Source organism: Xiphophorus hellerii, chromosome 8, assembly GCF_003331165.1.
Source record: "Xiphophorus hellerii strain 12219 chromosome 8, Xiphophorus_hellerii-4.1, whole genome shotgun sequence".
Classification (NCBI taxonomy): Eukaryota; Metazoa; Chordata; class Actinopteri; order Cyprinodontiformes; family Poeciliidae; genus Xiphophorus; species Xiphophorus hellerii.
This window is the reverse complement of record NC_045679.1, coordinates 5,945,131-5,958,164: the sequence shown is the minus strand read 5'-3', so window position 1 is coordinate 5,958,164 and position 13,034 is coordinate 5,945,131. Positions and strand designations below refer to the sequence as shown.

General features: G+C 40.0%; 1 protein-coding gene across 1 annotated transcript in view; it reads left to right on the top strand.

The window, feature by feature from the left end:
- LOC116724447 (NLR family CARD domain-containing protein 3-like) overlaps nucleotides 1–13,034 on the top strand; it is a 30,423-nt gene that overhangs the window by 5,057 nt on the left and 12,332 nt on the right. The window contains exons 3-6 of the mRNA XM_032570165.1: nucleotides 1,872–1,950; nucleotides 2,106–2,331; nucleotides 2,475–4,260; nucleotides 4,740–4,913. Coding sequence (XP_032426056.1) covers nucleotides 1,872–1,950; nucleotides 2,106–2,331; nucleotides 2,475–4,260; nucleotides 4,740–4,913 — 2,265 coding nt within the window. The remainder of the gene's footprint in view (nucleotides 1–1,871; nucleotides 1,951–2,105; nucleotides 2,332–2,474; nucleotides 4,261–4,739; nucleotides 4,914–13,034) is intronic.

Genomic DNA, 13,034 nt, shown 5'->3' with positions numbered 1-13,034 from the left:
CTTTCTTGGCCAATTGGGCAACATGTGTGCTGTGATGGAGGATTTGTCTACTAGAAACTTCTGATCCCACTTAAAGAATAAACCCTTTAACTTTACCCTCCTGGTTTTTGTCTCTTCATTTTCCCCTGGTTTATCAATTGTTACAGCCCCCCTCCAAAACTTGGGGATGTAACATAGAGTTTTACTCATAGAGGAATGAAATTGTCCTGTTACGAGGTTGAATTTAAAGCAACTGAAGTAACAAAGAAATTCTTAATACTGTTTGGGATTTCATGAATAAAGTGGGGAGACATATTTTCCTGGAGGTTTAAAGAGTCCTTCAATAGATGCAGTGATCAAAAACACAATTTATTGTGGTATATTTTTAAGTAATCTGAGACGCCAAAATGTACCTGATAGGTATTTTTCCTTTCGAACCTACATAAAAGAAAGAACCACAGACAACATATATGAATTTCATGTCAAGCTTTTGCAAAAGGAGAAGTCTCCATCAACTGCTCCTCCGAGCCATTCACAGAGCGTTCTGATCTGCTTCCGCATGAGCCCCTGTTTTTATTGTCAAAGAAAAACAGGCAAGGGGGCAGTCAGGAAAAACAACAGAGGTCGTAAAACTTCTAACCCAAACAACTAACAACCCAGTTCCAGATGTGATATCTGATCAAAGGTCTGAGCCCGGTTCAAATCTCGGTCAATACTGTCAAGAAAACAAAATACGACTGCTCACAGGTAGTTACTAAATTAGGAGGTGTTCTTGCAAAAGGATTTAAGGTCTGAGAAACTCAGTGTTAACTATTTCTCATGAAGATGAACAGACAGTAGTGACCTCCAGGTCAGTTCATACACACATAAGGAAGAGAACACTTTAAACAGAAAATCACAATGATCTATAGGCTGAATGTGAACTAAAGTAATAATAAAATGATAATACCAAAAAATCTCTAACAGTACCGAATTCAGAGAATCACGCAATTACTGCTGATGAATAACGGGGACAAAAATGACCCATAATGAACTCACTTTTCAATCAAGACACAGAAACTATCATGTTGACATGACCTTTGACCCACAAACATTTAGCTGCATTTTCTTCAGTTAAGCATCAACTTAATTTTTCCAAATGAGACAGACTCATTTATTTAATCATATTAATATTAACACAGAAACACAGAGGCAGAAGTAAATTTCTGAAAGTAGATGGGGGGGAAAAGCTACAGAAAACATGTTCAAGGTTAAGGGAAAAATCAAGTTTTGTCTTTCACACAGTTTAACAAATTCCTCCTCTCTGTGGTGAGAACACTAAACCTTTAAATGAAAAACAATTTAGTAAAACTGCTAATGTAAGAATGATAACAAAACATAATTGTACCAATTTCATTACTAGGTTAATATTTGGATTAGTCTCTAAGTCCGATTAAACACAGATTAATGCTGAAAGACATACAGGACCCCACATGGACACACACCCACATATCTCAAACCTCCTCCATGTCCACATCACCTCAGATCTAGTCATCAGAACCTGATGGATGTCCCACACTGTCCTGAAGACCTGTGTGGACAGAGCCTTCACTTCCACTGTCCCCAAGCTGTGGGAAACTGTCTCCACCAGCATCAGATCTGCTGACAGTTTGGACTGTTTGAAGTCCAACTTCAACATCAACCTTTTAAAATGTCTTCTAGGTGATTTTGGTGTTACTGCTCTTCATCCTTGTAGTTCATCTTCCTCTTTTTAACTTCACACCATTTTGTTCATATGATGCTCTGTTTTTCTGCTTCAAGTACATTTAATGTGAAAGTCTTGGTGATTTCATTTCTGAATACTGCTGGATGAATATTTCCTGACTTCCTAATTATTCCTGGTTCCTCCACAGAGTGGACCAGCAGAGCTCAGAGGTTCCCAGTTGTTCATCTGCCCAGCAGCATCAAACACAGCTGGACTCCATATTTATGGTCTGTACATGAACAACTTTTCCATGGGTTCTGTTCACAGTCATCTCCATGCTGCACTTTGTAGACCAGAGGACTGTCAGTCTGTCAAACATCCATCTGGTGTTTGGCTGCTTGATTTCAGTCTGATGTTTCCTTCATCTATTATTCTATTCCAGACGCTGGAGGACAACATTGTCGCTTTTCTGAAGATCGAGCTGAAGAAGATCCAAAAGATTCTGAGTCCAAATGACCCAGAATGCTCAGAGAGTCAGAGAGATGATGATGTATTGGAAGGTGAAGATGAAGAGCCGAGGAGGAGCAGCAGAGAGGCAGTGATGAAGATCACACTGAACTTCCTGAGGAGGATGAAGCAGGAGGAGCTGGCTGACCGTCTGCAGAGCAGTAAGAGGATTTCTACAAAGGTTTAACCTGATGGATAAATCATACATCTACTGAAATTTGAAGAGATGGAATCACATTTATGCAAAACATCTTGAGAATATGATTTTATTTAGTTCTTGATTTTACTTTTTGTCTTATTTTAGAACGTCTTGCTGCAGGTTGTCAACATCAACTTAAATCTGGTCTGAACAAGAAGTTCCAGTCTGTGTTTGAGGGGATTGCTAAAGCAGGAAGTCCAACCCTTCTGAACCAGATCTACACAGAGCTCTACATCACAGAGGGAGGGACTGGAGAGGTCAATGATGAACATGAGGTCAGACAGATTGAAACAGCATCCAGGAAACCACACAGACCAGAAACAACAATCAGACAAGAAGACATCTTTAAAATCCCACCTGGAAGAGATCAACCAATCAGAACAGTGATGACAAAGGGAGTGGCTGGCATTGGGAAAACAGTCCTAACACAAAAGTTCACTCTGGACTGGGCTGAAGACAACGCCCACCAGAACATCCAGTTCATATTTCCATTCACATTCAGAGAGCTGAATGTGCTGAAAGAGAAAAAGTTCAGCTTGGTGGAACTTGTTCATCACTTCTTTAGTGAAACCAAAGAAATCTGCAACTTTGAACACTTCCAGGTTCTGTTCATCTTTGATGGTCTGGATGAGAGTCGACTTCCTCTGGACTTCCACAACAAGGAGATCCTGACTGATGCTACAGAGTCCACCTCAGTGGACGTTCTGCTGACAAACCTCATCAGGGGGAAACTGCTTCCCTCTGCTCTCCTCTGGATAACCACACGACCTGCGGCAGCCAATCAGCTCCCTCCTCAGTGTGTTGGCATGGTAACAGAGGTCAGAGGGTTCAATGACCCACAGAAGGAGGAGTACTTCAGGAAGAGATTCAGAGATAAGCAGCAGGCCAGCAGGATCATCTCCCACATGAAGACATCACGAAGCCTCCACATCATGTGCCACATCCCAGTCTTCTGCTGGATCACTGCTACAGTTCTGGAGGATGTGTTGGAGACCAGAGAGGGAGGAGAGCTGCCCAGAACCCTGACTGAGATGTACATCCACTTCCTGGTGGTTCAGACCAAAGTGAAGAAGGTCAAGTATGATGGAGGAGCTGAATCAGATCCACACTGGAGTCCAGAGAGCAGGAAGATGATCAAGTCTCTGGGAAAACTGGCTTTTGATCAGCTGCAGAAAGGAAACCTGATCTTCTATGAATCAGACCTGACAGAGTGTGGCATCAATATCACAGCAGCCTCAGTGTACTCAGGAGTGTTCACACAGATCTTTAAAGAGGAGAGAGGTCTGTACCAGGACAAGGTGTTCTGCTTCGTCCATCTGAGTGTTCAGGAGTTTCTGGCTGCTCTTCATGTTCATCGGACCTTCATCAAACCTGGGGTCAACTTGATGGAAGAAAGATCTCAGAAGTCTTCATTATTTAATAAACCTAAACTAAATGTTCTCCATCAGAGAGCTGTTGACCAGGCCTTACAGAGTCCAAATGGACACCTGGACTTGTTCCTCCGCTTCCTCCTGGGACTTTCACTGCAGACCAATCAGAGACTCCTACAAGGTCTGCTGACAAAGACAGGAAGTAACTCACAGACCAATCAGGAAACAGTTCAGTACATCAAGGAGAAGATCAATGAAAATGTGTCTGCAGAGAAAAGCATCAATCTGTTCCACTGTCTGAATGAACTGAATGATCGTTCTCTAGTGGAGGAGATCCAACAGTCTCTGAGTTCAGGAAGTCTCTCCACAGATAAACTGTCTCCTGCTCAGTGGTCAGCTCTGATCTTCATCTTAGTGTCATCAGGAAAAGATCTGGATGTGTTTGACCTGAAGAAATACTCTGCTTCAGAGGAGGTTCTTCTGAGGCTGCTGCCAGTGGTTAAAGCCTCCAACAAAGCTCTGTAAGGACACAGATTGTTACTGTATTTATTGTTGATCAAGTGAAAACTTTTAATCATGTGCTAAATATTGTTTCATCTTGATTTAGTTTATTTATTGATGCATTGTCTCCCAGATGTCGCCCACAGGGATACATCGGGGAAAATGTCTATTAATATGTAACATCATCACCATAACAACACCATCATCATTATGCATTATCAAAGAAGCAAAACTCTTTCTGCTAAAACTGAGACTGGATTAATTTAGTTTTATTGAGAAATTCAAAAGTTTTGCTGCCAGCCTCCTTGTTCTTTTTAGATCAGTCCTTTAAAGATGGCGACCCAACTATTGACAGAACCAATTCACAACAAAAGGCAACATAAATATGTGCAAAATAAGATAGTTCCTTCAATCTTTCAAAAAAGAACATAAATGACTGGAAAGTAAAATATTTTTTTATGAATTGTTTAATAACATATTTTTCTCTCTGTCTCCTCAGACTGAGTGTCTGTAACCTCTCAGAGAGAAGCTGTGAAGCTCTGTCCTCAGTTCTCAGCTCCCAGTCCTCTAGTCTCAGAGAACTGGACCTGAGTAACAACAACCTGCAGGATTCAGGAGTGAAGCTTCTCTCTGCTGGACTGAAGAGTCCAAACTGCAACCTGGAAACTCTCAGGTAACTCTGGGCACTTGACAAATTGCTGCATCTTAGGTGCAAAAAGAAACGTTATTACAGATCCCAGCAGTTGCTTGGCTTTCTTATTTATTCCACATATTACAAATCTATCCATCCATCATCCATCCATCCATCCATCCATCCAGCGACCATTTCAGACCTTGGGTTCTACCTCAATGTTCTCATCATGTGATGAATTGTGTGTCTGCAGCTTATCAGGCTGTTTGGTCTCAGAGGAAGGCTGTGCTTCTCTGGCCTCAGCTCTGACCTCCAACCCCTCCCATCTGAAAGAGTTGGACCTGAGCTACAATCATCCAGGAGACTCAGGAGTGAAGCTGCTGTCGGCTGGACTGAAGGATCCACACTGGAGACTGGAAGCTCTCAGGTATGGAGGAACCTGCTGCAGGAGCAGAGAAGGTCTGATAGAGGAGGAAGAGGGAGAAATGTCTTTAGTCAGTCTGCTGGGAAACATTTAGTTTTCCAAAATCTGTTTATTGTTTTTTACATTCCAAAAGAGACACAGACAAATAACTGACAAGTGCACAAAACACCTAACAAAATTAAAAGAAAAGACATTAACAACTTAAACATTCAAGGTGACAAACAGTTGATTACAGTGAGACAGAGTACTTTAAGTTTATTATCTCAGGGTGTATGTTGAGACTTAGTCCAAGAGATTTAATCTCAGTCCACAATCTAGGTATGAGGTGATGACAACTTCCTCCCTGGTTCTAGGCATCCCGACAACAGTGTTTTAGTTTCCTACATTTTTCGAGATAGTGAGTACATTTGGTATTAACATGAGGATAACAGACTTATAGCCACTATAAGAATAAAAACATAAGCAAAATTAATTAGCGTACATTCAGTCAATCATCATTATGAGTATTTATATTTTCCAAAAATAGCAAAAATGTTCCCATATCTTTTTGAACACACAGTATTTACCCTGAATCATAAAGGTGAGTTTCTCCAAGGCAAGAGAGCTTGATAATTTACACATCCAAGTTTTTAATTGGGGTCTGGTTACAGATTTCCAGGACCCAGCTATACTATATTTGTCCTGCACCAAACAGTAAATTATGGACTTTTGATCAACCTTGCTTATTTGAGTTTGAATGGGAAAAATCCCTAAGATACTGTCAAGAAAACTGGCATAGGGTGTGAGATCTTTCCGGGTGCATGCAGAAAAGGTGCATAGAGGCCTGAGAGAGAATAAGTAATCTTGTAGTTGATTAAAAGTTAATTAAGTTGAATATGAATGAATATGATTAGTAAACTGACTACCAATAATCACATAATAACCTTCTGAAATGTACTTTTTCTGAAATATGATCTGTAATGATTTCTGTAATGATTTAACTTGATTTCTGTAATGATTTAACTATGAAACGATTATGGTCGATGAATTATAATAAGTGAGAGATGTGATTAATTATTAACTAAGGATCAAACTTGTGATAATTTGAAGTCAATGTTCAAATGGGTTTAATACAGGTTAAATGTGTTTAATGATTGTAACAGATGGAAAAGTGAGTTAGAGAAAGAAGAGGAATGTATGGGTGAGGTCCTGAAACAGGAAATGTCGCAAGCAGTTCTGAACAGATGGCCAGGGCGCACAGGATGGTTGGTGTGTTGAGTTTGGCTGAAGCAACGGAGAAAGGAGAAGCACGGGACTTTCCACTATGGTCAGCAAAAACAGGTTGAGAAATGTGGGGGTTTTTTCATGAGAGACAGCAGATGTGAAGAAAGTCACGTAGACCACACCTCCCCATACACACACATAGTGGCGAGATGCATAAAAAGGGGCTGAAAAGAGGAACCAGCCGTTCCCAGTCCGGCGGCGCAGAAGGAGAGACAACCTACAGGAGCAGCTTGAGCTACGGACCGCACTTCAGAACCACGGAGGAGCTCGGACTTCGCACCACCAAGAAAGGACTGGGTACCATCGCCCCATCTCTGGTTCCTCATTCGACCGTCGGTCTCGTCTCAACCCAGCACTTTCAAACTCTACAACAAGACTTGGAGGAAGGACAAAGGTCCCTCAGGGATAAAGAACTGGGTTACGCAAAAGGATTCGGACCCGTTCTGCTTTGTTTCCTTTCTAAGGAGGATTTTTCCACACAAGGCAAAGACCTCGACCAAGGATGCTAGAAATTCCTGTTGCCAAAAGATCCACCATCATCTGGGTATGAGTTGAATCTGCTCCTTGAAATTCCATTTCAGAACATGCGACTTAACTCTTAGGGAAAGGAGACAGGGTAGTATGATTGTGCATGTAAATTTTATTACACTGTTTTTGATCTATATACGATTGATTATTGATTTGTATGTCGCATATCCCTGCCTAAGCTTGCTTAATAAATTTATACTATAAAATTCTAACGAGGTTGGTGGACATTGGAATTAATAGAGTCCTTTAATCTTTGTCCAATTCTTTTAATTAAGGTAAAACTAATGTACATGACTCCAGTAAATAGGAGGCTTCATAATTTCCTTTGGTGAGAGTAAATAATGACCCTGGGACTTACATCTAAGTCACTAAACATAATCTAGCCGGTTCCAAGTGCAAGTTATGATTTAGAAAGTGGGCTACCGTTAACAGAAGTGGTTATTGGAATTATGCAGCTGCGAGGGCTACTCAGCTGATTGTTTCTTAACTGTAAAGGGTCATAACTTCTGGATTGAAGGTAGTTAGAGCTAGACGAATCACTTTCGCCACCAGTTTAAATAGATTATCTCTTATAGAGTACTTTTAGGGTAATACCCACACTGTAAAAAAAAACGGCCTCATTTTACGGTAAAAAACTGGCAGCTGAGTTGCCAGAAGTTTACCGTCTTTATACGGTAAAAGTCTGGCAACCAAAACTGCCATTTTTTTACCGTATTTCTAAAATACGGTAAAATTCTGGCAACCAAAGCTGCCAGTTTTTTACCGTATTTCTAAAATACGGTAAAATTCTGGCAACCACAGCTGCCAGTTTTTTACCGTATTTGCTAAATGCAGGATTTCACCGTATTTTTGAAATACGGTAAAATTCTGGCAACCACAGCTGCCAGTTTTTTACCGTATTTGCTAAATGCAGGATTTCACCGTATTTTTGAAATACGGTAAAATTCTGGCAACCACAGCTGCCAGTTTTTCACCGTATGTTGTAAATGCAGGATTTTACCGTATTTTTAATATACGGTAAAATTCTGGCAACCACAGCTGCCAGTTTTTTACCGTATGTTGTAAATGCAGGATTCTACCGTATTTTTAAAATACGGTAAAATACCGTACTTCCTAAAATATTTTAAAAAAAATAAAATGTGGTTTTGCCGTAGTAAATACGGTCATGCTGACTGAGGCATAATATCTACATGAGTGAAAAACACATCCAGACTGTATGATATATTGACATTTTATTGTAAACCCTCCCCCCCAAAAAAAACTTATGGTAAATTACTGGTCTCTGTTCCTACCAGAATTTTACCATACAAATTATAGTACAACAACCAAGGAAGTGTAACTTGTCAAGCATTTCTATACAGAAAGTTATAAAGAAAATAATTTCTAATTAAACAAAAATACAGATTACGAGTAATCCACTTAAAGAAACAATTTCTATTTAAAAAGTCAAGTTAAAAAAAGAACTGATTCTATTTTATGTCCAGTTTCCTCACGGTATTACTGAGATCTGGAAAACAAAAACAAAACAAACAGTATGTGTCCACATAAGAGATAACATATTGTAGAAGACAAAATGGTGATAAAAGGATTCTTGTTCTGGGTTGAGAGTCACAAGTCGCTGAGATCAGACGTTGCTCAGGATGGTTGTAGTCTTCCCAGTCACAGGTTGAAATTGAGACTCGCATGTTGTCAATCGGGTGTTTCCTCTCTGCTGGAAAACAAAAAGAAAAAGTTAGAAAGATGCACTACATGAACATCTTATTCGCTTAAATGTTTGTTTCACCTTTGTTGACTTGCATATGGACACAGGTACTTCAACCAGGTGGTGTGATCATTTCTGACTGAAAATTCAGTAGTTAAACCTTTGTTTGTTGTCAACAGGTGTGATCCTCTGGTCTGCAACCAGACAAAATACACAAACTAAAAACAAATATAACTGTTTTAGGCAATTTATGAAATAGATACTCACCATTTATCTGAGTCTCATGAAGGCCAATAGGTTGTCTTCAACCATTTATGTAAGTTACATTTCCTGCAAGCTAGCAGAAACAAAGCTGTAAATGTGAACACTTTTCATACAGGCAAACAAATTGATACAGCTGAGACAATTTATGCTAGGTTAGTTTTTCTCAGTCACTTTTGGTGCATTTCTCGAGTCATTGTTGGCATTTACAAAACAGTAAGCGCATTTCTCAAAACAATTTGTAGAAACAGGAAAAATAGCATTTGTTTGCTTTCAAAATCCTTAGTTCAGCTCTTAAAATCCTGTCTGTTAACATATCAGTGACTCAAAATAATAAGTTATAGTCTCTCTATGTACAGATAAGACAGTCAAATCGATTAGTCATGAGAAGAGACTACAAAAGGATCATTTACGCCAGTGTTTCTCAACCCTGGTCCTCAACGCCCCCCTGCTCTGCATGTTTTAGATGTGCCTCTACTCCAGAACAGCTGATTCAAATGATTGGATGACAATCAAGTACTGCAGAAGCTTGTTAATCATCCAGAGATACAATTCAGGTGTGTGGCAGAAGGGAAATACCTAAACCTGCAGGACAGGGTGACGCTGAAGACCAGGATTGAGAAACACTGATTTACGCTTTTGCTATAATTTATTCATGGACCATGCCATGGTGATTCAGAAAGAAAAAGACAGAAATGCAGAGAACAAAAAAAGTAGAAAAGGAGCCACAGGACAATCTCCTCAAGGAAAACTGTACAGTGCTGTAGAAATTACATTACATTTTAATTTCCATAGTCACTTTGTTCCTTAACTCCACTGAGGAATCTTTTTTCCTCAGTGGGGTTAAGGAATGAACAGTAGGGTGGGAGGACCTCCATCAGCATCATGTTGTGGGTCTCAGCCATGTCCTGATGTTGGACTGATGGAAACTGGCAGATGTCCTCAGCCTCTTCTGACTCTTCTTCTGCTTTCCTCCCAACTATTTCCTCCTCAGCCTCACTCCTCTTCTTCTCTCTGGCTGTTCACTCTGCCCAGATACTTGTTCATCAGTTCTCAGACATGTAACATTGTGTTGTGTTCTGACTATATAGAGCATAATGTTGCCAACTGATGGTTCACAAGATGCACCTCCAATCTGTTTCAGAAAACTGGTTGATCGTTGGTTGAGCTAATGGTTCATACACTGACCTGTTAGAGAAACTCAGGACTCACTTGGGAGCAATTTACCAATTCAGGACAGATTTAGAAAATAATAGAATATAAATTAATTAATATATGATTCACATTATGACAACTTTAAGACTTATGCATGTTAAGACTTACACAATGAACTGATGCTATTTTGGAAGTTGAGAATTCAACACAGACACGTTGTTGTCCTGTTGTCCTCATTTTCTGTATACACCCTTTATCCTCCGGGTCAAAATGACCCGTCTTCAATAAACCCCCAATATAAGCAGCTTAATTGAATTTTAAACACCAAATTCTATCTTGTATATTGTCACTCACCACAAAATGTGTGAATACTTGACTTTTCCCTCTCCACTTGAATTTCTATAGCTTAAGAAAAAAAATGTGCAAAATGAGTTTCGAATGCATTTTTATTCATCACAGTGACTAATTTTCTTTTACTTTTCTCCAGTGAACAAGAGGATGTACAATACAAAAATATGAAAAATAACATAACCCATTCAACTAATTGGCACATGTAGGGCAGTATGCAAGTGCACAGCCTTTGCAGATATATTTCTTACACCTGCAGCACACAGTATGTGTTTTACAGTCTGAGGGCAGAACTGACATCTCTTCCTCTTACTTGGCTTAGCTGAGGAAGTGGCTGTGGTAGATGGATCCTCAGGTTGATCAGGAGCTGCTGCACTCTGAATAGCTTTCACAACTGCTGCTGAGGCTTCTGTGTGGGGGACATGCTTCCTTCTTTCAATGAGTGGAGTTACAAGTGCCTTTCCTAGCTGCTCCAGGAACACCCTCTTCTTGTTGTGCTTATGAGACATCCAGGTTGGGTTGATCTCTATCCAAATCACAAAGGCATTGTAGGAGGACACATCAATGATGTTGTGGAAGATGACCAGGGGCCAGCGGGCAGTCATTCTTCTGCAGCTATATGCTCCAATCACCTTATCTAGGTTGTCCACACCTCCTTTGTTTCGGTTTTATTCCAGGATGATGATTGGCTTCCTGTCCTCACGGTCACTAATGTCGCCGTCTTTGTGCAGTGTGCTCAGAAGAACTACATTCTTGTTTTTCTTTGGGAGGTAGGAAACTAGAGTGGTGGTGGGTGTGAAGGCAAACTTTGAGGAGAAGACCTCTCTCTCCTTTGACCCAAGCAGTGCAGGTGGGAGCTCAGGCTTGTTCTTTTGAACTGTACCAACCATGGTGATCTTCCTCTTCAGGAGCTGCTGTCCGAGTTCATAAGAGTTGAAGAAATTGTCACATGTCACATTGTGACCCCTCAGTCCCTCTGTCACATCAAGCACAACTCGCAACCCCTGGTTCTTCTCTGGGCATCCACTGGTTGACTTCCCAGTATAGACTTGCATTTTCCAAGCATAGCTTGATTCAGAAGCCACCCATGACTTGATCCCATATTTTGCTGGCTTGCTGGGCATATACTGCCGGAAAGGACAACAACCTTTGGACAAAAGACATTAGCATCAGTGATTAGTATCAGTGTCACAGAAAACAGTCAAAGAAATCAATAGTGAAAATCACTTTTATTACAAATATGAAAACAGATTACCTCTAAATGGAACCAGTTGCTCATCCACTGTTACATCAGGCTCTGGATTGTAGAGGTAGGGCAACCGCTCCACCCACTTGTCCCATACCTCTCTTATGGCTGCAAGTTTGTCTGTCATACGTCTTGCTGGTCTTGATTCACGGTCATCAAATCGCATCAGTCTTGAGTAGGTGTGAAAGAGTTTGACTGGCATTGTGGCTCGGAAAATTGGCCTTCCACTCTCTGCTCACTTCTGCTACTGATTGATCTGAGACACAACTAAAACTTTGTAACATTTTATGGTTTGTAAATAACTCTGTGACCTTGATTTCAACTCCATTTGCCTCACGGGTCATTTTGACCTGAAGACCATCTTTGTACCTTTTTTTGTACAGCTTACATGGAAATGAGAATAAAAGCAACACTGAACTTTTTCTATTGTCTGGGCCAATCTAGGAAAAGTCTTAAAATCTCAAGTTAAAAAAATTACATTTAGGGGATTTTTTGGGGGGGGGGGGGGTTTAACACAGTGGCGGGTCATTTTGACCCGAGGACAACAGGAGGGTTAACATATTTTGATCAAGACGATAAAAGCAAATTACAATTATAAAAGCATAGAAGTGTACATAACCAGCTACATGATGTACAAAAGCAAAACTTGCAAAACTAATTGTTTTGATGTGCAGAAGTGACACAGTAATTTGAAGATTGAACAGGTAGTTTTAAGAATTTCAATTCTGTTCTGAGAGATGCACCCAAACTGAGAAAAGCTGTAAAATATTAATATTTAAATTCTCTTATCTTCAAATCCTTCAACTGTCATGGACCCAGTGACTTTAGTGCAAGTATTTTGGGTGTGAGAGTCAAGAGGTCAAAGGAAAATATTAAATAATATCTCTGATGCCAAGCTTTATACTTCTAAGTATTACCAAAATATTGAAACAAAAGCTAACATGTTCTTCAGAGATTTAACTTGCATGCATGAACATTTCACACTCAAAGTAATTCAAATTAATTATTGAACCAAACTTGGAAAAAGTTGCTTCTGCCATTAACAATAACTTTAAGCACATGTAGTCTGAAGTAGACCAGAAATATAATCTATGCAGCCGTTCCTACAGAAACATTAATGGAAGTGTTGCATCTGTGAAGATTAAATGTTCCATATAGTAAAAATATCTAGCTGCAGTGCATGTACATAAACAGCATGGCTCAGAAACTACACATTTCTTTGTCAGTTGGTTAAAG